This window comes from Salmo trutta, chromosome 29 (assembly GCF_901001165.1).
Source record: "Salmo trutta chromosome 29, fSalTru1.1, whole genome shotgun sequence".
Lineage (NCBI taxonomy): Eukaryota > Metazoa > Chordata > Actinopteri > Salmoniformes > Salmonidae > Salmo > Salmo trutta.
In genome coordinates, this window is record NC_042985.1 from 9,670,834 (window position 1) to 9,697,875 (window position 27,042).

Sequence of the window (27,042 nt, forward strand, 5' to 3'; positions counted from 1 at the left end):
AAACACACACGTCTCTCTGCTAGTCTAGTACAACACACACGTCTCTCTGCTGGTCTAGTACAACACACACGTCTCTCTGCTAGTCTAGTACAACACACACGTCTCTGCTAGTCTAGTACAACACACACGTCTCTCTGCTGGTCTAGTACAACACGCACGTCTCTCTGCTGGTCTAGTACAACACGCACGTCTCTCTGCTGGTCTAGTACAACACAAACGTCTCTCTGCTGGTCTAGTACAACACACGTCTCTCTGCTGGTCTAGTACAACACACACATCTCTCTGCTGGTCTAGTACAACACTCACGTCTCTCTGCTAGTCTAGTACAACACACACACGTCTCTCTGCTAGTCTAGTACAACACACACGTCTCTCTGCTAGTCTAGTAAAACACACACATCTCTCTGCTAGTCTAGTAAAACACACACGTCTCTCTGCTAGTCTAGTACAACACACACGTCTCTCTGCTAGTCTAGTACAACACACACGTCTCTCTGCTAGTCTAGTAAAACACACACGTCTCTCTGCTAGTCTAGTACAACACACACGTCTCTCTGCTAGTCTAGTACAACACACACACGTCTCTCTGCTAGTCTAGTAAAACACACACGTCTCTCTGCTAGTCTAGTACAACACACACGTCTCTCTGCTAGTCTAGTACAACACACACGTCTCTCTGCTGGTCTAGTAAAACACACACGTCTCTCTGCTAGTCTAGTACAACACACACGTCTCTCTGCTGGTCTAGTACAACACACACGTCTATCTGCTAGTCTAGTACAACACACACGTCTCTCTGCTAGTCTAGTACAACACACACGTCTCTCTGCTAGTCTAGTACAACACACACGTCTCTCTGCTGGTCTAGTACAACACACACGTCTCTCTGCTAGTCTAGTACAACACACACGTCTCTCTGCTGGTCTAGTACAACACACACGTCTCTCTGCTAGTCTAGTACAACACACACGTCTCTCTGCTAGTCTAGTACAACACACACACACTAAAAAAAATTCCTTCTCTCTCTATCCAGTCCACTAAAGCCCAGTCCAGTCCGTTTGGGATAGGCTCCGGCCACAGTTACCAAGGAGACCCATCTTCCTACAGCCCCCTGTCCTCCCCGGCCACCTCATCGCCCAGCGGCAACGCCTACTCTGGACTTGCCAACCGGAGCACGGCGTTCGGTAAGCACCAGCCAATCACAGCAAAGCATTCCATCAAAAAGATGTTCTTCTCATTCTCTTCCAGGATTTATCCAATCATGTTTGATCAGTGATAACATCAAAGTGTGTGTGTGTGTGTGTGTGTGTGTGTGTGTGTGTGTGTGTGTGTGTGTGTGTGTGTGTACATACTCCGGAATGCTGGCCTTCTAGGCAGAGTTGCAAAGAAAAAGCCATATCTCAGACTGGCCAATAAAACAAAAAGATTAAGATAGGCAAACGAACACTGGACCGAGGATCTCTGCCTAGAAGGCCAGCATCCCCAAGTCGACTCTTCACTGTTGACTTTGAGACTGGTGTTTTTCAGGTACTATTTAATGAAGCTGACAGTTGAGGACTTGTGAGGCGTCTGTTTCTCAAACTAGACACTAATGTACTTGTCCTCTTGCTCAGTTGTGCACCGGGGCCTCCCAGTCCTCTTTCTATTCTGGTTGGAGCCGGTTTGCGCTGTTCTGTGAAGGGAGTAGTACACTGCGTTGTACGAGATCTTCAGTTCCTTGGCAATTTCTCGCATGGAATAGCCTTAATTTCACAGAACAAGAATAGACTGACGAGTTTCAGAAGAAAGTTCTTTGTTTCTGGCCATTTTGAGCCTGTAATCGAACCCACAAATGCTGATGCTCCAGATACTCAACTAGTCTAAAGAAGGCCAGTTTTATTGCTTCTTTAATCAGCACGACAGTTTTCAGCTGTGCTAACATACTTGCAAAATGGTTTTCTAATGATCAATTAGCCTTTTAAAATGATAAACTTGGATTAGCTAACACAACTTGCCATTGGAACACAGGAGTGATGGTTGCTGATAATGGGCCTCTGTACGCCTATGTAGATATTCCATGAAATAGTCTGCCGTTTCCAGCTACAATAGTCATTTACAACATTAACAATGTCTACACTGTATTTCGGGTCAATTTGATGTTATTTTAACCTCTCTTGGGCAGGTGGATTTTACATTGCCGCGTGATGTTCAGAAAATATTTTGCCTCCAATACTGTCGGTGAATCAGCACAACGATTTACAAAAATACTCATCATAAACGTTGATAAAATATTAAACTGTTATTCAAAGAATTATAGATGAACATCTCCTTTATGCAACCGCTGTGACAGATTTCAAAAAAGCTTCACGGGGAAAGCACACTTTGCAATAATCTGTGTACTGCACTCAGAAAAATACACTAGGCAATACAGATACCGCCATTTTGGAGTCATCTAAATCATCAATAGCATTAGAAATATTCACTTACCTTTGATGATCTTCATCAGAAGGCACTTCCAGGAATCCCAGGTCTACAATAAATGCTGTTTTGTTTGATAAAGTCCATAATTTATGTCCAAATAACTCCTTGTTGTTTCCGCGTTCAGTAAGCTACTCCAAGTGTAGGAAGCGCGGCCAAAATGTCACGACGAAAAGTCAAAAAAGGTTATATTTACGTTCGTTCAAACGTTGTATAGCTTCAATCTTTAGGGCCTTTTTAACTTAGAACTTCAATAATATTCCAACCGGACGATTCCAGTGTCTTGAAAAACGTTTTGGAACACAGCTAACTCTCACGTGAATGCGCGCCAATGAACTCATTTGCTTTCCTGAGTCAACAACTTCCTCTGTTCGCGCTCTGTTCATCATAGACGCCTCAAACAACTTTCTAAAGACTGTTGACGTCTAGTGGAAGCCTTAGGAAGTGCAAAATGAAAACTAAGTCACTGTGTTCGATAGGCAATGACTTGAAAGGACAACAAGCAACAGACTTCCCGGTTAGATTTTTCTCAGGTTTTTTGCCTGCCATATGAGTTATGTTATACTCACAGACATCATTCAGACAGTTTTAGAAACTTCAGAGTGTTTTCTATCCAAATCTACTAATAATATGCATATTCTAGTTCTTGGGCCCGAGTAGTAGGCCGTTTAATTTGGGTACGTTTTTCATCCGGCCGTGAAAATACTGCCCCCTACCCTAGAGAAGTTAATGGACAAAATAATTAGCTTTTCTTTCAAAAACAAAGACATTTCTAAGTGACCCCAAACTTTTTAAATAATGTTTATATATATACTGTTTATATACATACTGTTTATACCCTGCTAGGTTTGCAAAATTCCAGTAATGTTCCGTACATTACCAAGTTTCCAGAAATCCTGGTTGGACGATTCCCAGATTTCCTGCTCTTTCCCTCTTGATTCTGGGAACCTTCCAATCGGGATTTCTGGAAACCTTGGGAATTTGGGGAAAGTTACTTAACCAAATCTGGGTCCTAACTTACAAACCTGGGTCCTAACCTACAAACCTGGGTCCTAACCTACAAACCTGGGTCCTAACCTACAAACCTGGGTCCTAACCTACAAAACCTGGGTCCTAACCTACAAAACCTGGGTCCTAACCTACAAACCTGGGTCCTAACCTACAAACCTGGGTCCTAACCTACAAAACCTGGGTCCTAACCTACAAACCTGGGTCCTAACCTACAAACCTGGGTCCTAACCTACAAACCTGGGTCCTAACCTACAAACCTGGGTCCTAACCTACAGGTTTTGGTGCAGACTTTGTTCCTGCCAAGCGCTTGCACACCTGACTCTTCTCTGATGAGTTGAACCCAGAGCCTGGGACAGCCTGTATCTTTCATGATTGGCCATTTGGGATCATGTTGAGGCTTTCACAGTGTTCTCTTGAAAAGCCTGAAAATAGTAGGAATTGGAAATGTCTGTTCTTGTTCTCATAGCCTGTGTCTGTGTGGTAGAGGCTTGGTTGAACGTGTGTGTGTGTGTGTGTGTGTGTGTGTGTGTGTGTGTGTGTGTGTGTGTGTGTGTGTGTGTGGTACATCTGGTAAAAGGCATGTTTTTTCTACTTGTCAGGTGTCGGCCCGTATCATCAAACTGTCTATGCTCTTCTATAGTGACATACCAGCTGACCTCTTAACATTCTGTCTGACATTCTAACATCCCTGTGGGACGGCAGTGGGTCTTCATTAATGTGACATGTTTCTGTCCTCTTAACATTCTGTCTGACATTCTAACATCCCTGTGGGACGGCAGTGGGTCTTCATTAATGTGACATGTTTCTGTCCTCTTAACATTCTGTCTGACATTCTAACATCCCTGTGGGACGGCAGTGGGTCTTCATTAATGTGACATGTTTCTGACCTCTTAACATTCTGTCTGACATTCTAACATCCCTGTGGGACGGCAGTGGGTCTTCATTAATGTGACATGTTTCTGACCTCTTAACATTCTGTCTGACATTCTAACATCCCTGTGGGACGGCAGTGGGTCTTCATTAATGTGACATGTTTCTGTCCTCTTAACATTCTGTCTGACATTCTAACATCCCTGTGGGACGGCAGTGGGTCTTCATTAATGTGACATGTTTCTGTCCTCTTAACATTCTGTCTGACATTCTAACATCCCTGTGGGACGGCAGTGGGTCTTCATTAATGTGACATGTTTCTGACCTCTTAACATTCTGTCTGACATTCTAACATCCCTGTGGGACGGCAGTGGGTCTTCATTAATGTGACATGTTTCTGTCCTCTTAACATTCTGTCTGACATTCTAACATCCCTGTGGGACGGCAGTGGGTCTTCATTAATGTGACATGTTTCTGACCTCTTAACATTCTGTCTGACATTCTAACATCCCTGTGGGACGGCAGTGGGTCTTCATTAATGTGACATGTTTCTGACCTCTTAACATTCTGTCTGACATTCTAACATCCCTGTGGGACGGCAGTGGGTCTTCATTAATGTGACATGTTTCTGTCCTCTTAACATTCTGTCTGACATTCTAACATCCCTGTGGGACGGCAGTGGGTCTTCATTAATGTGACATGTTTCTGTCCTCTTAACATTCTGTCTGACATTCTAACATCCCTGTGGGACGGCAGTGGGTCTTCATTAATGTGACATGTTTCTGTCCTCTTAACATTCTGTCTGACATTCTAACATCCCTGTGGGACGGCAGTGGGTCTTCATTAATGTGACATGTTTCTGTCCTCTTAACATTCTGTCTGACATTCTAACATCCCTGTGGGACGGCAGTGGGTCTTCATTAATGTGACATGTTTCTGACCTCTTAACATTCTGTCTGACATTCTAACATCCCTGTGGGACGGCAGTGGGTCTTCATTAATGTGACATGTTTCTGACCTCTTAACATTCTGTCTGACATTCTAACATCCCTGTGGGACGGCAGTGGGTCTTCATTAATGTGACATGTTTCTGACCTCTTAACATTCTGTCTGACATTCTAACATCCCTGTGGGACGGCAGTGGGTCTTCATTAATGTGACATGTTTCTGTCCTCTTAACATTCTGTCTGACATTCTAACATCCCTGTGGGACGGCAGTGGGTCTTCATTAATGTGACATGTTTCTGTCCTCTTAACATTCTGTCTGACATTCTAACATCCCTGTGGGACGGCAGTGGGTCTTCATTAATGTGACATGTTTCTGACCTCTTAACATTCTGTCTGACATTCTAACATCCCTGTGGGACGGCAGTGGGTCTTCATTAATGTGACATGTTTCTCGCCTCTTAACGCTTCACTGGCTAAATCTGCTTTACGTATATTTAACATCCACACACACCACGTTTAACACACACACACACACCACGTTTCACACACACACACAGCACGTTTAACACACACACACCACGTTTAACACATCCACACACACCACATTTAACACACACACTACGTTTAACACACTACGTTTAACACACACACACTACGTTTAACACACACACCACGTTTAACACACACACACACATCCACATTTAACACACACACTACGTTTAACACACTACGTTTAACACACTACGTTTAACACACACACTACATTTAACACACACACTACATTTAACACACACACCACGTTTAACACATACTACGTTTAACACACACACACTACGTTTAACACACACACTACGTTTAACACACTACGTTTAACACACACAGCCATTACCCCTTTCACCCCATGACTTCAGATGGGGTGAGAGGATCCCAGGCACGCCAAATGAGGTTACCCAAACATGTGTGTACACACACACACACACACACACAGGAATGTGAAAACATTGTGAACATATCCTTTAGGGTGATTTTAGAAGTGAAGTGTTGACAGTACAGTGTACGTCCATGTCTTTTGGGAATTGTTATGTAAAGTGAGATCATGTTTTAGCAATGTACCATCTCCACAAAGGAAACTGGTAACATACCTAAACCTCTCCATGTGAGCTGTGCACTGACTATCTCTGTTGGACTAGTCATTCATAGGGTAGAGGTTAAAGGTCAAAGCTAAACGTACTATGTGCTGGGGTTGCCTTGCAGTCCAACCAAGCGGAATGGAATCCACACCAGATATTCAGCAGCTACAGGGGGAAAGCAGAGTGTTTTTGATGACAGATGTTGCTGTCGTTACATATGAGACATTAAAAATGGAAAAGAACAGACGGCAGCACTTTCATAAACCTCTCCCCCTCAGTCGTCCAGAATCTGTCCAGGATATACTTTACTGTTAGAGCAGAACATCTAGCTTGTGCTTTTAAATAGTGTATTAGAATGTATTAGTAGTAGTGGCACATCTCAGGGCATCATGTCTCTCTCTCCTCTGTCCTCTCTGTCTCTCTCTTTTCTGTCTCTCTCTGTCTCTCTCCTCTGTCCTCTCTGTCTCTCTCTCCTCTGTCCTCTCTGTCTCTCTCTCTGTCCTCTGTCTCTCTCTCCTCTGTCCTCTCTGTCTCTCTCTCCTCTGTCCTCTCTGTCTCTCTCTCCTCTGTCCTCTGTCTCTCTCTCCTCTGTCCTCTCTGTCACTCTATCCTCTGTCCTCTCTGTCTCTCTCTCCCTATTTCTCTGTCCTCTCTCTTTCTCTCTCCTCCCTCTTTCTCTCTCCTGTCTTTTTCTTAATCTCTCTCAGCTGGGGGGAATGGGTGTCTGGTCTAGCCATGACCATCTGATGAGCTTTTAATGGACAATCATTACACTAATGGACTAGTTCTCTATCCTTCTGTCTTTATGTCTCTCTAACACACATACTCTCCCTTTGTCCTTCTGTCTCTTTATGTCTCTCTAACACACATACTCTCCCTTTGTCCTTCTGTCTCTTTATGTCTGTCTAACACACATACTCTCCCTTTGTCCTTCTGTCTCTTTATGTCTCTCTAACACACATACTCTCCCTTTGTCCTTCTGTCTCTTTAGGTCTCTAACACACATACTCTCCCTTTGTCCTTCTGTCTCTTTATGTCTCTAACACACATACTCTCCCTTTGTCCTTCTGTCTCTTTATGTCTCTCTAACACACATACTCTCCCTTTGTCCTTCTGTCTCTTTATGTCTCTCTAACACACATACTCTCCCTTTGTCCTTCTGTCTCTTTATGTCTGTCTAACACACATACTCTCCCTTTGTCCTTCTGTCTCTTTATGTCTCTCTAACACACATACTCTCCCTTTGTCCTTCTGTCTCTTTATGTCTCTCTAACACACATACTCTCCCTTTGTCCTTCTGTCTCTTTATGTCTCTCTAACACACATACTCTCCCTTTGTCCTTCTGTCTCTTTATGTCTCTCTAACACACATACTCTCCCTTTGTCCTTCTGTCTCTTTATGTCTCTCTAACACACATACTCTCCCTTTGTCCTTCTGTCTCTTTATGTCTCTCTAACACACATACTCTCCCTTTGTCCTTCTGTCTCTTTATGTCTGTCTAACACACATACTCTCCCTTTGTCCTTCTGTCTCTTTATGTCTCTCTAACACACATACTCTCCCTTTGTCCTTCTGTCTCTTTATGTCTCTCTAACACACATACTCTCCCTTTGTCCTTCTGTCTCTTTATGTCTGTCTAACACACATACTCTCCCTTTGTCCTTCTGTCTCTTTATGTCTCTAACACACATACTCTCCCTTTGTCCTTCTGTCTCTTTATGTCTCTCTAACACACATACTCTCCCTTTGTCCTTCTGTCTCTTTATGTCTCTAACACACATACTCTCCCTTTGTCCTTCTGTCTCTTTATGTCTGTCTAACACACATACTCTCCCTTTGTCCTTCTGTCTCTTTATGTCTCTAACACACATACTCTCCCTTTGTCCTTCTGTCTCTTTATGTCTCTCTAACACACATACTCTCCCTTTGTCCTTCTGTCTCTTTATGTCTGTCTAACACACATACTCTCCCTTTGTCCTTCTGTCTCTTTATGTCTCTCTAACACACATACTCTCCCTTTGTCCTTCTGTCTCTTTATGTCTCTAACACACATACTCTCCCTTTGTCCTTCTGTCTCTTTATGTCTCTCTAACACACATACTCTCCCTTTGTCCTTCTGTCTCTTTATGTCTCTCTAACACACATACTCTCCCTTTGTCCTTCTGTCTCTTTATGTCTGTCTAACACACACACTCTCCCTTTGTCCTTCTGTCTCTTTATGTCTGTCTAACACACACACTCTCCCTTTGTCCTTCTGTCTCTTTATGTCTCTCTAACACACATACTCTCCCTTTGTCCTTCTGTCTCTTTATGTCTCTCTAACACACATACTCTCCCTTTGTCCTTCTGTCTCTTTATGTCTCTCTAACACACATACTCTCCCTTTGTCCTTCTGTCTCTTTATGTCTCTCTAACACACATACTCTCCCTTTGTCCTTCTGTCTCTTTATGTCTCTCTAACACACATACTCTCCCTTTGTCCTTCTGTCTCTTTATGTCTCTAACACACATACTCTCCCTTTGTCCTTCTGTCTCTTTATGTCTCTAACACACATACTCTCCCTTTGTCCTTCTGTCTCTTTATGTCTCTCTAACACACATACTCTCCCTTTGTCCTTCTGTCTCTTTATGTCTCTCTAACACACATACTCTCCCTTTGTCCTTCTGTCTCTTTATGTCTGTCTAACACACATTCTCTCCCTTTGTCCTTCTGTCTCTTTATGTCTGTCTAACACACATACTCTCCCTTTGTCCTTCTGTCTTTATGTCTCTCTAACACACATACTCTCCCTTTGTCCTTCTGTCTCTTTATGTCTCTAACACACATACTCTCCCTTTGTCCTTCTGTCTTTATGTCTCTCTAACACACATACTCTCCCTTTGTCCTTCTGTCTCTTTATGTCTCTAACACACATACTCTCCCTTTGTCCTTCTGTCTCTTTATGTCTCTCTAACACACATACTCTCCCTTTGTCCTTCTGTCTCTTTATGTCTGTCTAACACACATACTCTCCCTTTGTCCTTCTGTCTCTTTATGTCTGTCTAACACACATACTCTCCCTTTGTCCTTCTGTCTTTATGTCTCTCTAACACACATACTCTCCCTTTGTCCTTCTGTCTCTTTATGTCTCTCTGTCTCTTTATGTCTCTCTAACACACATACTCTCCCTTTGTCCTTCTGTCTCTTTATGTCTCTAACACACATACTCTCCCTTTGTCCTTCTGTCTCTTTATGTCTCTAACACACATACTCTCCCTTTGTCCTTCTGTCTCTTTATGTCTCTAACACACATACTCTCCCTTTGTCCTTCTGTCTCTTTATGTCTCTCTAACACACATACTCTCCCTTTGTCCTTCTGTCTCTTTATGTCTCTCTAACACACATACTCTCCCTTTGTCCTTCTGTCTCTTTATGTCTCTAACACACATACTCTCCCTTTGTCCTTCTGTCTCTTTATGTCTCTCTAACACACATACTCTCCCTTTGTCCTTCTGTCTCTTTATGTCTGTCTAACACACATACTCTCCCTTTGTCCTTCTGTCTTTATGTCTCTCTAACACACATACTCTCCCTTTGTCCTTCTGTCTCTTTATGTCTCTCTGTCTCTTTATGTCTCTCTAACACACATACTCTCCCTTTGTCCTTCTGTCTCTTTATGTCTCTAACACACATACTCTCCCTTTGTCCTTCTGTCTCTTTATGTCTCTCTGTCTCTTTATGTCTCTCTAACACACATACTCTCCCTTTGTCCTTCTGTCTCTTTATGTCTGTCTAACACACATACTCTCCCTTTGTCCTTCTGTCTCTTTATGTCTCTCTAACACACATACTCTCCCTTTGTCCTTCTGTCTCTTTATGTCTCTCTAACACACATACTCTCCCTTTGTCCTTCTGTCTCTTTATGTCTGTCTAACACACATACTCTCCCTTTGTCCTTCTGTCTCTTTATGTCTCTCTAACACACATACTCTCCCTTTGTCCTTCTGTCTCTTTATGTCTCTCTAACACACATACTCTCCCTTTGTCCTTCTGTCTCTTTATGTCTCTCTAACACACATACTCTCCCTTTGTCCTTCTGTCTCTTTATGTCTCTCTAACACACATACTCTCCCTTTGTCCTTCTGTCTCTTTATGTCTCTCTAACACACATACTCTCCCTTTGTCCTTCTGTCTCTTTATGTCTCTCTAACACACATACTCTCCCTTTGTCCTTCTGTCTCTTTATGTCTCTAACACACATACTCTCCCTTTGTCCTTCTGTCTCTTTATGTCTGTCTAACACACATACTCTCCCTTTGTCCTTCTGTCTCTTTATGTCTGTCTAACACACATACTCTCCCTTTGTCCTTCTGTCTCTTTATGTCTCTCTAACACACATACTCTCCCTTTGTCCTTCTGTCTCTATGTCTCTCTAACACACATACTCTCCCTTTGTCCTTCTGTCTCTTTATGTCTGTCTAACACACATACTCTCCCTTTGTCCTTCTGTCTCTTTATGTCTCTCTAACACACATACTCTCCCTTTGTCCTTCTGTCTCTTTATGTCTCTCTAACACACATACTCTCCCTTTGTCCTTCTGTCTCTTTATGTCTGTCTAACACACATACTCTCCCTTTGTCCTTCTGTCTCTTTATGTCTCTCTAACACACATACTCTCCCTTTGTCCTTCTGTCTCTTTATGTCTCTCTAACACACATACTCTCCCTTTGTCCTTCTGTCTCTTTATGTCTCTAACACACATACTCTCCCTTTGTCCTTCTGTCTCTTTATGTCTCTCTAACACACATACTCTCCCTTTGTCCTTCTGTCTCTTTATGTCTCTAACACACATACTCTCCCTTTGTCCTTCTGTCTCTTTATGTCTCTAACACACATACTCTCCCTTTGTCCTTCTGTCTCTTTATGTCTCTCTAACACACATACTCTCCCTTTGTCCTTCTGTCTCTTTATGTCTCTAACACACATACTCTCCCTATGTCCTTCTGTCTCTTTATGTCTCTCTAACACACATACTCTCCCTTTGTCCTTCTGTCTCTTTATGTCTCTCTAACACACATACTCTCCCTTTGTCCTTCTGTCTCTTTATGTCTGTCTAACACACATACTCTCCCTTTGTCCTTCTGTCTCTTTATGTCTCTCACACACATACTCTCCCTTTGTCCTTCTGTCTCTTTATGTCTCTCTAACACACATTCTCTCCCTTTGTCCTTCTGTCTCTTTATGTCTCTAACACACATACTCTCCCTTTGTCCTTCTGTCTCTTTATGTCTCTAACACACATACTCTCCCTTTGTCCTTCTGTCTCTTTATGTCTCTCTAACACACATACTCTCCCTTTGTCCTTCTGTCTCTTTATGTCTCTCTAACACACATACTCTCCCTTTGTCCTTCTGTCTCTTTATGTCTCTAACACACATACTCTCCCTTTGTCCTTCTGTCTCTTTATGTCTCTCTAACACACATACTCTCCCTTTGTCCTTCTGTCTCTTTATGTCTCTCTAACACACATACTCTCCCTTTGTCCTTCTGTCTCTTTATGTCTCTCTAACACACATACTCTCCCTTTGTCCTTCTGTCTCTTTATGTCTGTCTAACACACATACTCTCCCTTTGTCCTTCTGTCTCTTTATGTCTCTCTAACACACATACTCTCCTTTGTCCTTCTGTCTCTTTATGTCTCTCTAACACACATTCTCTCCCTTTGTCCTTCTGTCTCTTTATGTCTCTAACACACATACTCTCCCTTTGTCCTTCTGTCTCTTTATGTCTCTAACACACATACTCTCCCTTTTGTCCTTCTGTCTCTTTATGTCTCTCTAACACACATACTCTCCCTTTGTCCTTCTGTCTCTTTATGTCTCTCTAACACACATACTCTCCCTTTGTCCTTCTGTCTCTTTATGTCTCTAACACACATACTCTCCCTTTGTCCTTCTGTCTCTTTATGTCTCTCTAACACACATACTCTCCCTTTGTCCTTCTGTCTCTTTATGTCTCTAACACCATACTCTCCCTTTGTCCTTCTGTCTCTTTATGTCTGTCTAACACACATACTCTCCCTTTGTCCTTCTGTCTCTTTATGTCTCTCTAACACACATACTCTCCCTTTGTCCTTCTGTCTCTTTATGTCTCTAACACACATACTCTCCCTTTGTCCTTCTGTCTCTTTATGTCTCTCTAACACACATACTCTCCCTTTGTCCTTCTGTCTCTTTATGTCTCTCTAACACACATACTCTCCCTTTGTCCTTCTGTCTCTTTATGTCTCTCTAACACACATACTCTCCCTTTGTCCTTCTGTCTCTTTATGTCTCTCTAACACACATACTCTCCCTTTGTCCTTCTGTCTCTTTATGTCTGTCTAACACACATACTCTCCCTTTGTCCTTCTGTCTCTTTATGTCTCTCTAACACACATACTCTCCCTTTGTCCTTCTGTCTCTTTATGTCTCTAACACACATACTCTCCCTTTGTCTTTATGTCTCTCTAACACACATACTCTCCCTTTGTCCTTCTGTCTCTTTATGTCTCTCTAACACACATACTCTCCCTTTGTCCTTCTGTCTCTTTATGTCTCTAACACACATACTCTCCCTTTGTCTTTATGTCTCTCTAACACACATACTCTCCCTTTGTCCTTCTGTCTCTTTATGTCTCTCTAACACACATACTCTCCCTTTGTCCTTCTGTCTCTTTATGTCTCTAACACACATACTCTCCCTTTGTCCTTCTGTCTCTTTATGTCTCTCTAACACACATACTCTCCCTTTGTCCTTCTGTCTCTTTATGTCTGTCTAACACACATACTCTCCCTTTGTCCTTCTGTCTCTTTATGTCTCTCTAACACACATACTCTCCCTTTGTCCTTCTGTCTCTTTATGTCTCTCTAACACACATACTCTCCCTTTGTCCTTCTGTCTCTTTATGTCTCTCTAACACACATACTCTCCCTTTGTCCTTCTGTCTCTTTATGTCTGTCTAACACACATACTCTCCCTTTGTCCTTCTGTCTCTTTATGTCTCTCTAACACACATACTCTCCCTTTGTCCTTCTGTCTCTTTATGTCTCTAACACACATACTCTCCCTTTGTCCTTCTGTCTCTTTATGTCTCTCTAACACACATACTCTCCCTTTGTCCTTCTGTCTCTTTATGTCTCTCTAACACACATACTCTCCCTTTGTCCTTCTGTCTCTTTATGTCTCTCTAACACACATACTCTCCCTTTGTCCTTCTGTCTCTTTATGTCTCTCTAACACACATACTCTCCCTTTGTCCTTCTGTCTCTTTATGTCTCTCTAACACACATACTCTCCCTTTGTCCTTCTGTCTCTTTATGTCTGTCTAACACACATACTCTCCCTTTGTCCTTCTGTCTCTTTATGTCTGTCTCCTCCGGGCTAGTCTTGGTGCAGAGACAGAGAGACAGAGGTGAGGAGAGATATTAAGAAATAGAAGTGAATTACAGCCGATCTCTTTCTCAGCACTTCTCATGTCCTCTGTTGTTGTCTGTTTTGTCATTTCCCTTTATTGTTGCGTTTGTTTACTTTGTCAGTCGTTTACCGATTTGTTTCCGTTCTATAAACAAACAATCATCCCTCCGCTCACCTGACTAATCGTTCCTCTCCTCCTTTACTTCTGCTCGCATTCCTCCCTCACTCGTTATTTACGGCAATAAGCTGTCAAGGTTCCGTGTGCTGAGGAGTGTGTTTATGGTCATCTCTCTCAGCAGCAGGATATGACTTACGCTATGGGATATATTGTAGAGCTTATCAATCTGCTTCTGTTTAATGTGGAGAGACCTCTCATACACACACACACACACACACACACAGAGAGAGAAGTCATAGCTCTGAAATCATCCCCCTACAGGGTGTCATGCAGTGTGTTAGTGCACCAGACAGTATTTGTCTCCCTGTGTGTCTGTCTGTCTGGCTCAGTATGTGTCTGTCTGTAGAGAGGAGAGAGGAAATGAAGTGGAACGACTGCTGCTGTGTTTCTCACTTGTGAGAGTGTGTGAGGTCATCACAGTGGGACACAGTCAGGCTGCTCCTCAATGCTCTGTGTGTGAGGTCATCACAGTGGGACACAGCCAGGCCGCTCCTCAATGCTCTGTGTGTGAGGTCATCACAGTGGGACATAGCCGCTCCTCAATGCTCTGTGTGTGAGGTCATCACAGTGGGACACAGCCGCTCCTCAATGCTCTGTGTGTGAGGTCATCACAGTGGGACACAGCCGCTCCTCAATGCTCTGTGTGTGAGGTCATCACAGTGGAACACAGCCAGTCCTCCATGCTCTGTGTGTGTGAGGTCATCAAAGTGGGACACAGCCAAGCCGCTCCTCGATGCCCTGTTTGTGTGAGGTCATCAAAGTGGGACACTGCCAGGCTGCTCCTCAATGCTCTGTGTGTGAGGTCATCACAGTGGGACACAGCGAGACCTCTCCTCAATGCTCTGTGTGTGAAGTCATCACTGTGGGACACAGCCAGGCCGCTCCTCAATGCTCTGTGTGTGTGCATGCATCCATAAATGTGTGTGTGGCTGAGCACGTGCGAGTGGCAGTCCGTGCGCGTGCGTGTCTCCCTGTCTTTATTATTCCATCTTGGAGGGACATGTAATTTAGATATCTCCTTGTCTTTAATATTCCATCTTGGAGGGACATGTAATTTAGATATCTCCCTGTCTTTAATATTCCATCTTGGAGGGACATGTAATTTAGATATCTCCCTGTCTTTATTATTCCATCTTGGAGGGACATGTAATTTAGATATCTCCCTGTCTTTATTATTCCATCTTGGAGGGACATGTAATTTAGATATCTCCCTGTCTTTAATATTCCATCTTGGAGGGACATGTAATTTAGATATCTCCCTGTCTTTATTATTCCAGCTTGGAGGAACATGTAATTTAGATATCTCCCTGTCTTTATTATTCCATCTTGGAGGGACATGTAATTTAGATATCTCCCTGTCTTTATTATTCCATCTTGGAGGAACATGTAATTTAGATATCTCCCTGTCTTTATTATTCCATCTTGGAGGGACATGTAATTTAGATATCTCCCTGTCTTTATTATTCCATCTTGGAGGGACATGTAATTTAGATATCTCCCTGTCTTTATTATTCCATCTTGGAGGGACATGTAATTTAGATATCTCCCTGTCTTTATTATTCCAGCTTGGAGGGACATGTAATTTAGATATCTCCCTGTCTTTATTATTCCAGCTTGGAGGGACATGTAATTTAGATATCTCCCTGTCTTTAATATTCCATCTTGGAGGGACATGTAATTTAGATATCTCCCTGTCTTTATTATTCCATCTTGGAGGGACATGTAATTTAGATATCTCCCTGTCTTTATTATTCCAGCTTGGAGGGACATGTAATTTAGATATCTCCCTGTCTTTATTATTCCAGCTTGGAGGGACATGTAATTTAGATATCTCCCTGTCTTTATTATTCCATCTTGGAGGGACATGTAATTTAGATATCTCCCTGTCTTTATTATTCCAGCTTGGAGGGACATGTAATTTAGATATCTCCCTGTCTTTATTATTCCATCTTGGAGGGACATGTAATTTAGATATCTCCCTGTCTTTATTATTCCAGCTTGGAGGGACATGTAATTTAGATATCTCCCTGTCTTTATTATTCCATCTTAAGAATGTGAAATGTTAGATGCTCTGTGGAGAGAATTATTTATTTCAGGTTTTATTTCTTGTTTTATTTCTTTCATCACATTCCCAGTGGGTCAGAAGTTTACAAACACTCAATTAGTATTTGGTAGCATTGCCTTAAAATTGTTTAACTTGGGTCAAACGTTTCAGGTAGCCAGGTTTGTAGGCCTCCTTGCTCACACACCCTTTTTCAGTTCTGCCCACAAATGTTCTATGGGATTGAGGTCAGGGCTTTGTGATGGCCACTCCAATACCTTGACTTTGTTGTCCTTAAGCCATTTTGCCACAACTTTGGAAGTATGCCAAAGTATGCCAAATAGTCATTGTCCATTTGGAAGACCCATTTGAGACCAAACTTTAACTTCCTGACTGATGTCTTGAGATGATGCTTCAATATATCCACATAATTTTCCTCCCTCATGATGCCATTTATTTTGTGAAGTGCACCAGTCCCTCCTGCAGCAAAGCATCCCCACAACATGATGCTGCCACCCCCATGCTTCACAGTTGGGATGGTGTTCTTTGGCTTGCAAGCCTCCCCCTTTTTCTTCCAAACATAACAATGGTCATTATGGCCAAAGAGTTCTATTTTTGTTTGATCAGACCAGAGGACATTTCTCCAAAAAGTACGATCTTTGTCACGATGTGCAGTTGCAAACTGTGGTCTAGCTTTTTTATGGCGGTTTTGGAGCAGTGGCTTCTTCCTTGCTGAATGGCCTTTCAGGTTATGTTGATATAAGACTCGTTTTACTGTGGATATAGATACTTTTGTACCTGTTTACACCAGCATCTTCACAAGGTCTTTTGCTGTTGTTTTGGGATTGATTTGCACTTTTCGCACCAAAGTACGTTCATCTCTAGGAGAGAGAACGCGTCTCCTTCCTGAGCGGTATGACGGCTGCGTGTTCCCATGGTGTTTATACTTGCGTACTATTGTTTGTACAGATGAACGTGGTACCTTCAGGCGTTTGGAAATTGCTTCCATGGATGAACCAGACTTGTGGAGGTCTACATTTTTTTTTCTGAGGTCTTGGCTGATTTCTTTTGATTTTCCCGTGATGTCAAGCAAAGAGGCACTGAGTTTGAAGGTACGCCTTGAAATGCATCCACAGGTACACCTCCAATTGACTCAAATGATGTCAATTAGCCTATCAGAAGCTTCTAAAGCCATGACATCATTTTCTGGAATTTTCCAAGCTGTTTAAAGGCACAGTCAACTTAGTGTATGTAAACTTCTGACCCACTGGAATTGTGATACAGTGAATTATAAGTGAAATAATCTGTCTGTAAACAATTGTTGGAAAAATTACTTGTGCCATGCACAAAGTAGATGTCCTAACCGACTTGCCAAAACTATAGTTTGTTAACAAGAAATGTATGGAGTGGTTGAAAAACAAGTTTTAATGACTCCAACATAAGTGTATGTAAACTGCTGACTGTAGGTACTAGGGTCCCAGTAGGGAGGCCCAGCTAGGTCTGTGTCTTTGTGCAGTGGTTTGACTGCTGACTGTAGGTACTAGGGTCCCAGTAGGGAGGCCCAGCTAGGTCTGTGTCTTTGTGCAGTGGTTTGACTGCTGACTGTAGGTACTAGGGTCCCAGTAGGGAGGCCCAGCTAGGTCTGTGTCTTTGTGCAGTGGTTTGACTGGTGACTGTAGGTACTAGGGTCCCAGTAGGGAGGCCCAGCTAGGTCTGTGTCTTTGTGCAGTGGTTTGACCGGTGACTGTAGGTACTAGGGTCCCACTAGGGAGGCCCAGCTAGGTCTGTGTCTTTGTGCAGTGGTTTGACCGGTGACTGTAGGTACTAGGGTCCCAGTAGGGAGGCCCAGCTAGGTCTGTGTCTTTGTGCAGTGGTTTGACCGGTGACTGTAGGTACTAGGGTCCCAGTAGGGAGGCCCAGCTAGGTCTGTGTCTTTGTGCAGTGGTTTGACCGGTGACTGTAGGTACTAGGGTCCCAGTAGGGAGGCCCAGCTAGGTCTGTGTCTTTGTGCAGTGGTTTGACCGGTGACTGTAGGTACTAGGGTCCCAGTAGGGAGGCCCAGCTAGGTCTGTGTCTTTGTGCAGTGGTTTGACTGGTGACTGGTGTTGAATCACTTCATGGTGATTCTACAGTCACAGTATTGTTGGTTAGGAACACCTAGGTGAAATATCAGACACCTTGAGTACACTCAGCAAATCAATACATTTATGAGTAGGATCTCTTCCTCGTTACAATGGCTCTGACATATTAGTGGTACAGAAACACACACACACCCCAAACACTGATTTATATTTGATAAATGACATGTCTCTCTAGGAAGCCAACAGCGCGTGGCTCTCCCCATCTGCTCCTCTGAGATAAGGATTTATTGACTAGTCAGGTCAAGACTGCAAAGCTGTTTATGACGTCATCAAGATAAAACATTGGTTTTACAGCCTTACTAACTACTGCATAACTTCCCCCTGTCGTGGAATGTAGGTGTTTTATGGGATAGGGAGGTGTGTGTGTGTGTGTGTGTGTGTGTGTGTGTGTGTGTGTGTGTGTAAAGTACATGTCTACATACATGAATGCAGACCTGCATGTTGGTGCTGGCATCCAGCTCTCCAGAAACATTCCTAACAGCATCTCTAACCTCTCCCCTGAGGGAGATATGTATTATTCCCTACATAGTGCACTACTTTTGATCAGGGCTGTCTATATATAGCACTATATGGTGGACGGGTGGAATTTGGCATGTATTAGTGTTGGGCCTGTAGGGAACAGAGAACATTGATGACTATATCCTATCTGAACACCAAGGGTGGTGAAGGGTCACCTCACACTAACGCAATGTGTTGCTGACTGCTCACTGTGTCTCTCCTCCCTCTCCCTCCTACTCCTCCCTCTCTCTCCCTCCCCTCTCCCTCCTCCTCCCCTCCTCCCTCTCTCCTCCTCCCTTTCTCTCCCTCTCCCTCCTCCTCCTCCTTCCCCCCCTTCTCCCTCCTCTTCCTCCCGCCCTCTCCCTCCTCCTCCCTCTCACTCCTCCTCTCCCTTCTCCTCCCCCCTCCTCCCCCTCCCCTCCTCCCTCTCTCTCCCCCTCTCTCTCTCTCTCTCTCTAGATGTGTCAGGAGAGGGCAGTCAGAGTGGCGGTCAGTTCCAGGGTCGGCCCAGTGAGGTCTGGTCCCAATGGCAGAACCAGCACCACGGCCAGCAGGGAGGAGAGCCACACTCTCACCCCAACCCCTCCCAGACAGAAGTGTTCCAGGTAATACAGAGACACGCCCTAACCCCTCCCAGACAGAGGTGTTCCAGTTAAGAGACACACCCTAACCCCTCCCAGACAGCGGTGTTCCAGGTAACGGAGACACACCCTAACCCCTGCCAGACAGCAGTGTTCCAGGTAACAGACACACACTATAACCCCTCCCAGACAGCAGTGTTCCAGGTAACAGAGACACACCCTAACCCCTCCCAGACAGCAGTGTTCCAGGTAACAGAGACGCACCCTAACCCCTCCCAGACAGCAGTGTACCAGGTAGCACAGAGAGACACTAACTCTTCCAGGTATCATGCACACCAATCCCAAGCTCCAATATCCTACAGTAATCCATGTGTATGGGAGGCAGGAAGAGAGGCCACCTTGGACACACTGGGCTTCAATGGCTTATTTCCTCTCCTTCCCTGGCCTGAGCCCAGTGTACACAGTGCTGTCTGATATGGCTCCACATGAAAGTCTGTGTCCCTGACCTTTCCTCTCTCCCTCCCCGTCTGTCTCTCTGTAGGACATGTTGCCGATGGCAGGAGACCCAACACAAGGAACAGCCAACTACAACATTGAAGACTTTGCTGATCTGGGCATGTTCCCTCCCTTCTCCGAGTAGAACCCTTTAACGTTCTATCAATGGAACACTGCTCTGTTCTTCCACTAGAACCCTCTGATAGTGGAAAAGGAATGGAACATAATGTGCATCCGTTCCTTCATGGCTACCCAACCCCACACACACAGTTTATCACACACTAGCAGTAGAGCACAGTGAATGTCCAGATGCACCCTCTCATAAACACACATACACTCTGACACATACCTCTGTACTTCACAAGAAGAGAGTTGGTTCTATAGAAGACTGGTACATTGCTAGTGGTGTACTGACCTTTTCCTTTGTAATAATGTCTTCATTCACTTAAATGATGCCTGTTCTTTTAACAAAGGCTTGTGAATTTAAAGGTGCAATCTGTAACTTTAATTTCCCCTAGTGGCATCTTGAAGTACTACAAAATAGGCAAAGGAAGCAGTAAAAAATACAAAGCCTGGAAAATTCACCAATGCAGACTCCCCCCTTCCGTTTGCAAACAATTGCAGAGGCAGGCAGCACTTTTGGGGGGGAAACGAAAATTACAGATTGCACCTTTTAAGCTTCCAATATCCACTTTGCACTCCATTTGAAGTCTACTCTGCCAAACTGCTCCAGACCAAGAGACACTCACCACGCTGATCAATGTTGGTGCCATCGATACATATTATCATACAGTATGTCACTGCTGCTCCTCCCTCAGTATTACATTAAGCTTTATGACGTAAATTATACCTATATGTAGTGATGTTCATAACGCCTAGCTAAAACCTACGGAAGTCTAGAAGGATTCTGTGTAGAAAAAATTTAAATAAAGATTTCACTCACCGGCAGAAGTCGCTAAGCTACAATGCTTAAGTGCACTTCATCGAAGCTAACCGCTAAAACTCACCAGCTTGCTAAAAAGGGAAAAAGCGCCATACCGCCAAAACAACGCAGTTCAGTATATATACTAGTTTAGTGTATCCTTGTGGCTCTCGCTGCTCTACTTTATAACTTTATTATATTCTCTTTTCTGATTATTAACAGAGACTGAATACTACTTTATAGCGAGGGAACTTTTACATGATAGATTGTGTACTGTGTCTCTGGTTAATGACTGATGGGACAAAATCTACAACTGGAATCCTTTGCTTAAAAAAAAATCAAAAAATGTATGTTTTTGTAAATAATGTGATTTTTATGTTGACTCGTTGCTTTTACACAGTATACGTTGTTTTTTGTGTAGGTTTATGTAGGTGTCATCAATGTGTGCAATGTGAGTACATATTTAACTATCGGTATTTAGTTTAGTCTTAATTGTACATGAGTTTAAGGAACCTGTATAAAAGTGTGTAAATGTTACCCATTATTTTTGTTTAACACATTTTTGTGCTTGTGAAAATAAATGTTTATTGGTTACGTGGCTTCTAATCAAAGAAGTGTTTCCGGGCAGATTTTTGTGTCACGGAATATAGTGTAGAAATAATAAACACAAAACCATAAAGTGCAAGAAGAACATTGGAGAACACAGGGGAAACGTGGTTTTATTTCTAATTGTTCCAGACAAGTAATAGTGTGCCATTGTTTGAGACGCATCCTTGTCCGGTGTTTTTGTAAAGGAGACAATCTCCAATCTAGTCTAAAGATTAGATTTACCAAGGGATATGTTAGGTCTGTCTCTACTGTAGGTTTCCATTTCTTGTCAAAACATATAGTCGTGAGAAGACGTGTGTGTTTATCACTCATTCATTGGAGTCCTCCCGAGCGCTGTCTTAGTGCCAGTAGCAACAGTGTGCCCTTCCTTTCTGGGAGGAATCAGGGTGGACGTGAGGGAGGTGCTGAGTTGGGATCTCCCATAGTTCACAGTCTGAAGGTGTGTGTGCTTGAGTACCTACTTGTGTGTGGTGATTTCACAGGCAAGTCCCTCTGTCTTTCCACACTATCACTTCACACAAGACAAGATGGGTGTGTGTCTGTTTTCCTTTAGGTGGATCTGGTGGACTTACCGGGACATGAGTCTGCAGAAAGAACATCAAAATGGCTGTTTCAATAGTAAAATGGCTACCACTTCCTTTCTCTTTCCTTCACGAACACACTGAGATGACTAGATATGAGGCAAAATGGTAAAAACACTGCTGAACTTGGAAAAAGGAAGTGACATGGTAAGAAAACCTTTTAAAAAGTGTTAGACACAGCCACTCTCATGACCTTGTCACACTACTGTTAGGCCTACTAGGTGACCTGAGCCGAGCTGTACTATGCAAGCCTGGTTATGCACCCAGACTTATACAGTTGTGATAAAGAAAGTACACCTTTTGGAAAGTGTTTTTTTTTTTACACACATTTGGGCACATGGACATTTGAGCTAAATTCCAACCACATTCATTGATAAAGGTAACCCAATGGAACAAAAAACACAAAAAAATGTACTTTGAAAATGTTATGCAATTAACGGCAGGTAGCCTAGTGGTTAGAGCGTTGGGCTAGTAACTGTAAGGTTGCTAGATCGAATCCCCGCGCTGACAAGGTAAACATCTGTCGTTCTGCCCCTGAACAAGGCAGTTAACCCACTGTTCCTAGGCCATCATTGTAAATAAGAATTTGCTCTTAACTGACTTGCCTAGTTAAAAAGGTTAAATAAAAAAATAAACAATTAAAATGACCAAAAATGTTTCCTTATGCAGAAAAAATGTGTACTTTACCATCACCTACAATGGCTAAAATGTGGATCTGGTGCACCAATACAGGTGCAAATTATTTGGAAATCATTAGAGAGTACCTTGGGAGGGTAATCCATAAAGATTAGAAACTTGGTTTGGTGGTAATACATCAGCCAAGATCAAAAGACCTCAGAGGCCCTGAGAAGAAAGATTACTGATGACCATGAGTCTGGGAGGGGTTACAAATCCATTTCCAAGCAATTCCAAGTACGTCGTTCTACTGTCCGACAGATCATGCAAATGGAGAAAATTCCAGACCACTGGCAATCTACCTAGGACAGGTCGTCCCACCAAATTCAGCCCAAGAGCTGACCGAAAGATGCTCATAGAAGTCTCTAAGAACACCAGGATAACATCAAGGGATCTACAGGCCTCTCTTGACACAATCAATGTCAAAGTGCATTAGTCAACTGTCAGAAAGAGACTGCACAAACTTGCCCTACGTGGGAGGTCAGGAAGGAAGAAGTCTGCTCTCAAAAACGAATATCAAGACCAGAGTGACGTTTGCCAGACAACACCTGGGTAAAGACCAAAACTACTGGAACAATGTGCTCTGGACAGATGAGTCAAAGGTGGAGTTGTTTGGCTGCAATTCCAGACGCCATCTTTGGCAAAAACGAAACACTGCCTTTGAACAGAAGAACCTCATACCAACCGTAAAGCATGGAGGCAGTGGAATTATGGTTTATGGCTGCTTTGCTGCCTGAGGGCCAACTTGCCATCATTTAGTCAACCATAAATTCCATATTGTACCTGAGAATTCTTGAGGAGAATGTGAGGCCATCTGTCAAGAAGCTGAAGCTGAACCGAACATGGATCTTTCAACAGGACAATGATCCAAAACACACAAGCAAAGCTACAACAGAATGGCTCAACAAGAAGAAATGGAGGGTTATGGAATGGCCGAGTCAAAGCCCAGATCTGAATCCTGTCCAAATGCTGTGGGGGACTTGAAGCGGGACGTGCATGCAAGAAATCCCTCGAACATTACAGTGCTGCTTCAACAGTGTCAAGAAGAGTGGGGAAAAAATTCCTCCCAGTCGATATAAGAGACTGATAGCCAGTTACAAGAAATGGCCACATAAAGTTATTTCAGCCAACACCAGCTATTGAAGCTAGGGGTTTACTTTTTTTTTTTTTTTTATTTAAACTTATTTTAGATCTTTTTTTATGAATAAATGATTGCAAAATAAAGTCTTTCAGTTTCATTACATATCCATCTGTCCAAATAAAAATACTTTCCAGGGGGTGTACTTATTTTCCCCTACTGTATTTAGAGTTTGTCAGCTTTAAGAACACATGCAATGCTATGGTTCTGCGTCCACCATAGTTGCCGAAACTTTGCTTGAAAGAATGGTCTGAGAGGAAAATATTGGAGATGGCACTGAAAAGGGTTTCAGTGTGAGCGGGGTTTATGGGAGGATTCAATAACACTTCACAGGAGATGGATGTGTGTGTTTTCAGGTGGCTCTAGTGTATTTAACCTACTTGGACCTTGTTCTCCTGACACCAGTGTAACTACTCTACTGAATCTGGTTGCTTTCAAAACACACATCCTGACATGTTACTGTACAGCTTGAGTGATAGACCCTAGTGTTAAGACAGTGGAACTTGTTGCTCATTGTGAACAAGCTAGCTTGCTAACGTCATGTACAATGTGTGTCTTGCAAATCGCATCCTAAAGGTGATATTTTCAGGTCTTTTGAAAGCAAAATGTATTTTGGAGAACTGTCACAAACACACCAGGGAACCGCAACAGGGTACCGAATTCATATGTGAAAATGACCTCGAGGGTCTGGAGAGCCAAATTTATGACATACAATGATTTCAAGGTATTCATATCCCTTGACTTATTCAAGCAATCAATCACATTTATTTATAAAGCCCTTTTTAAATCAGTATATGTCATAAAGTGCTATACAGAAACCCTGCCTAAAACCCCAAACAGCAAGCAATGCAGATGTAGAAGCACGGTGACTAGGAAAAACTCCCTAAGAAGAAACCTAGAGAGGAACCCGACTCGGAGGGTTGGCCAGTCCTCTTCTAGCTGTGCCAGGTGGAGATTATAAGAGTACATGGCCATTTAAGGCAGATTGTTCTTCAAGATGTTCAAATGTTCATAGATGACCAACAGGGTCAAATAATAATCACAGTGGTTGTAGAGGGTGCAACAGGTCAGTACCTCAGGAGTAAATGTCAGTTGGCTTTTCATAGACACGCATTCAGAGGTCGAGACAGCAGGTGCGGGAGAGAAAGTCAAACAGCAGGTCCGGGACAAGGTAGCACATCTGGTGAACAGGTCAGGGTTCCATAGCCGCAGGCAGAACAGTTGAAACTGGAGCAGCAGCACGACCAGGTGAACTGGGGACAGCCAGGAGTCATCAGGCCAGGTAGTCCTGAGGCATGATCCTAGGGTTCAGGTCCTCTGGGAGGGGAGGGAGAGAGGGAGAATTAGAGGGAGCATACTTAAATCCACACAGGACACCAGATAAGCCAGGAGAATTACACCAGATATAACAGACTGACCCTAGCCCCCTGGCACATAGACAATTGCAGCATAGATTCTGAGATGGGTGGGTCGGGGGACACTGTCGCCCCGTCCGACGATACCCCCGGACAGGGCCAACCAGGCAGGATATAACCCCACCCACTTTGCCAAAGCACAGCCCCCACACCACTAGAGGGATATCAATAGACCGCCAACTTACTACCCTGAGATGAGGCTGAGTATAGCCTATGAAGATCTCCTCCACCGTGCGAGCCCGAGGGGGCGCAAAACCGGACAGGAAGATCACGTCTCTGACTCAACCCACTCAAGTGATGCACCACTCCTAGGAGTGACATGGAAGAGCACTAGTAAGCCAGTGACTCAGCCCCTGTAATAGGGTCAGAGGCAGAGAATCCCAGTGGAGAGACAGCAAGGGCAGTTCGTCGCTCCAGTGCCTTTCCGTTCACCTTCACACCCCTGGGCCAGACTACACTCAATCATAGGACCTACTGAAGAGATGAGACTTTGGTAAAGACTTAAACATTGAGACTGAGTCTGCGTCTCTCACATGGATAAGCAGATCATTCCATAAAAATTTAGCTCTATGCCTCCAGCTGTTTGCTTAGAAATTCTGTTTGCTAATTCCACATTTTACAGCCTGAATTCAAAATGGATTATATTTATTTTCCTCACCCATCTACACACAATACCCCATAATGACAAAGGGAAAACATGTTTTTAGAAATGTTTATACAATTATTGAAAATTAAATACAGAAATATGTTATTTACATAAGTATTCCGAACCCAGAGTCAATACATGTTAGAATCACCTTTGGCAGCGATTACAGCTGTGAGTCTTTCTGGGTAAATCATTTTAAACACTATTATTGTACACAGTAAGTACATGCAACTTACGTTAACCAAATTACTCTTGAACATATTTAGGCTTGCCATGACTAAGGGGTTGAATACTTAGACTCAAGACATTTCATTTGTAAAAATGTCTAAAAACATAATTCGACTGACATTAGGGGGTTTTGTGTGTAAACCAGTGACAAATCAAAATGTAATCTATTTTAAATTCAGGCTGTAACACCACAAAATTTGTAAAAAGTCCAGGGGTAGCCTAGTGGTTAGAGCATTGGGCCAGTAACCGAAAGGTTGCTAGATTGAATCCCTGAGCTGACAAGGTAAAAATCTGTCGTTCTGCCTCTGAACAAGGCAGTTAACCCATTGTTCCTAGGCAGTATTTAACTGACTTGCCTAGTAAAATAAAATATACAAATAAATACTTTCTGAGGGAAGTGTAGCTGCACTGTCCTAACTTATCTGGGGTCTCTTCCCTAGGAAGCCCTGCGATGGTAGCTTGAGTGCAGGATACAAGATGGAAGACTTCTTTTCTTCAGTCCAGGCCTCCAGTGCCGGACAAATCATTGACTTGAATGGGGACGTTTTATTCCTTCTATTTCTATGCATGTAATCCTATCCAATAGGCAAAATCCAGATACATAACTTCTGAAAAACTGGGCCCAGGTCATCAAAAATACTGCTGAGTTGCATCTTTCTCTAATAATAGTAATTCAAACCTGGCACATGAAGTGGGTGGAATCTTCCACCCACCATTATGAAATTAACTAGCGGGGGGGAGAGAGAAAAGCAACGAAGGCCTGTAACACCAGGCTGGGGTTAACCGTGAGGTTAGCATTAACTCTGAGGGATCCAGGTAGATCCTCACTGAGATTGCTATATTACAGTGTCCGCGGTTCTAGATGACCACATTGGCCACGTTCCAGGCTGACTACATTGCAGACGTATGCCAGATCTCACAACAACTGGATAGGTATTTAACATATCAGCTAACCACATCATGTGATATAACAATCTGATTCCCAACTGCGCAGTCTGACGTGGCACACAACCATTGTTGATGCAATGCATGTAGTTGGCC

The 27,042-nt window shown here is 43.3% G+C and overlaps 1 protein-coding gene and 1 long non-coding RNA gene across 2 annotated transcripts in view; one reads left to right on the plus strand and one right to left on the minus strand.

The window, feature by feature from the left end:
* arnt2 (aryl-hydrocarbon receptor nuclear translocator 2) overlaps positions 1-21,323 on the plus strand; it is a gene marked incomplete in the record, with an annotated part of 104,368 nt that extends 83,045 nt beyond the window's left edge. Inside the window, 3 exon segments of the mRNA XM_029720779.1 lie at positions 1,034-1,184; positions 19,171-19,316; positions 19,834-21,323. Of these exon segments, the coding sequence (XP_029576639.1) occupies positions 1,034-1,184; positions 19,171-19,316; positions 19,834-19,932 (396 nt within the window).
* The window catches only part of LOC115166880 (uncharacterized), a 60,816-nt gene extending 35,986 nt beyond the window's left edge, over positions 1-24,830 (minus strand). Inside the window, exons 1-2 of the long non-coding RNA XR_003870381.1 lie at positions 24,787-24,830; positions 21,780-21,902 (exon numbers count right to left, since the gene is read on the minus strand). This is a non-coding gene — a long non-coding RNA (uncharacterized LOC115166880). The remainder of the gene's footprint in view (positions 1-21,779; positions 21,903-24,786) is intronic.
* Positions 24,831-27,042: the final 2,212 nt, after the last annotated feature.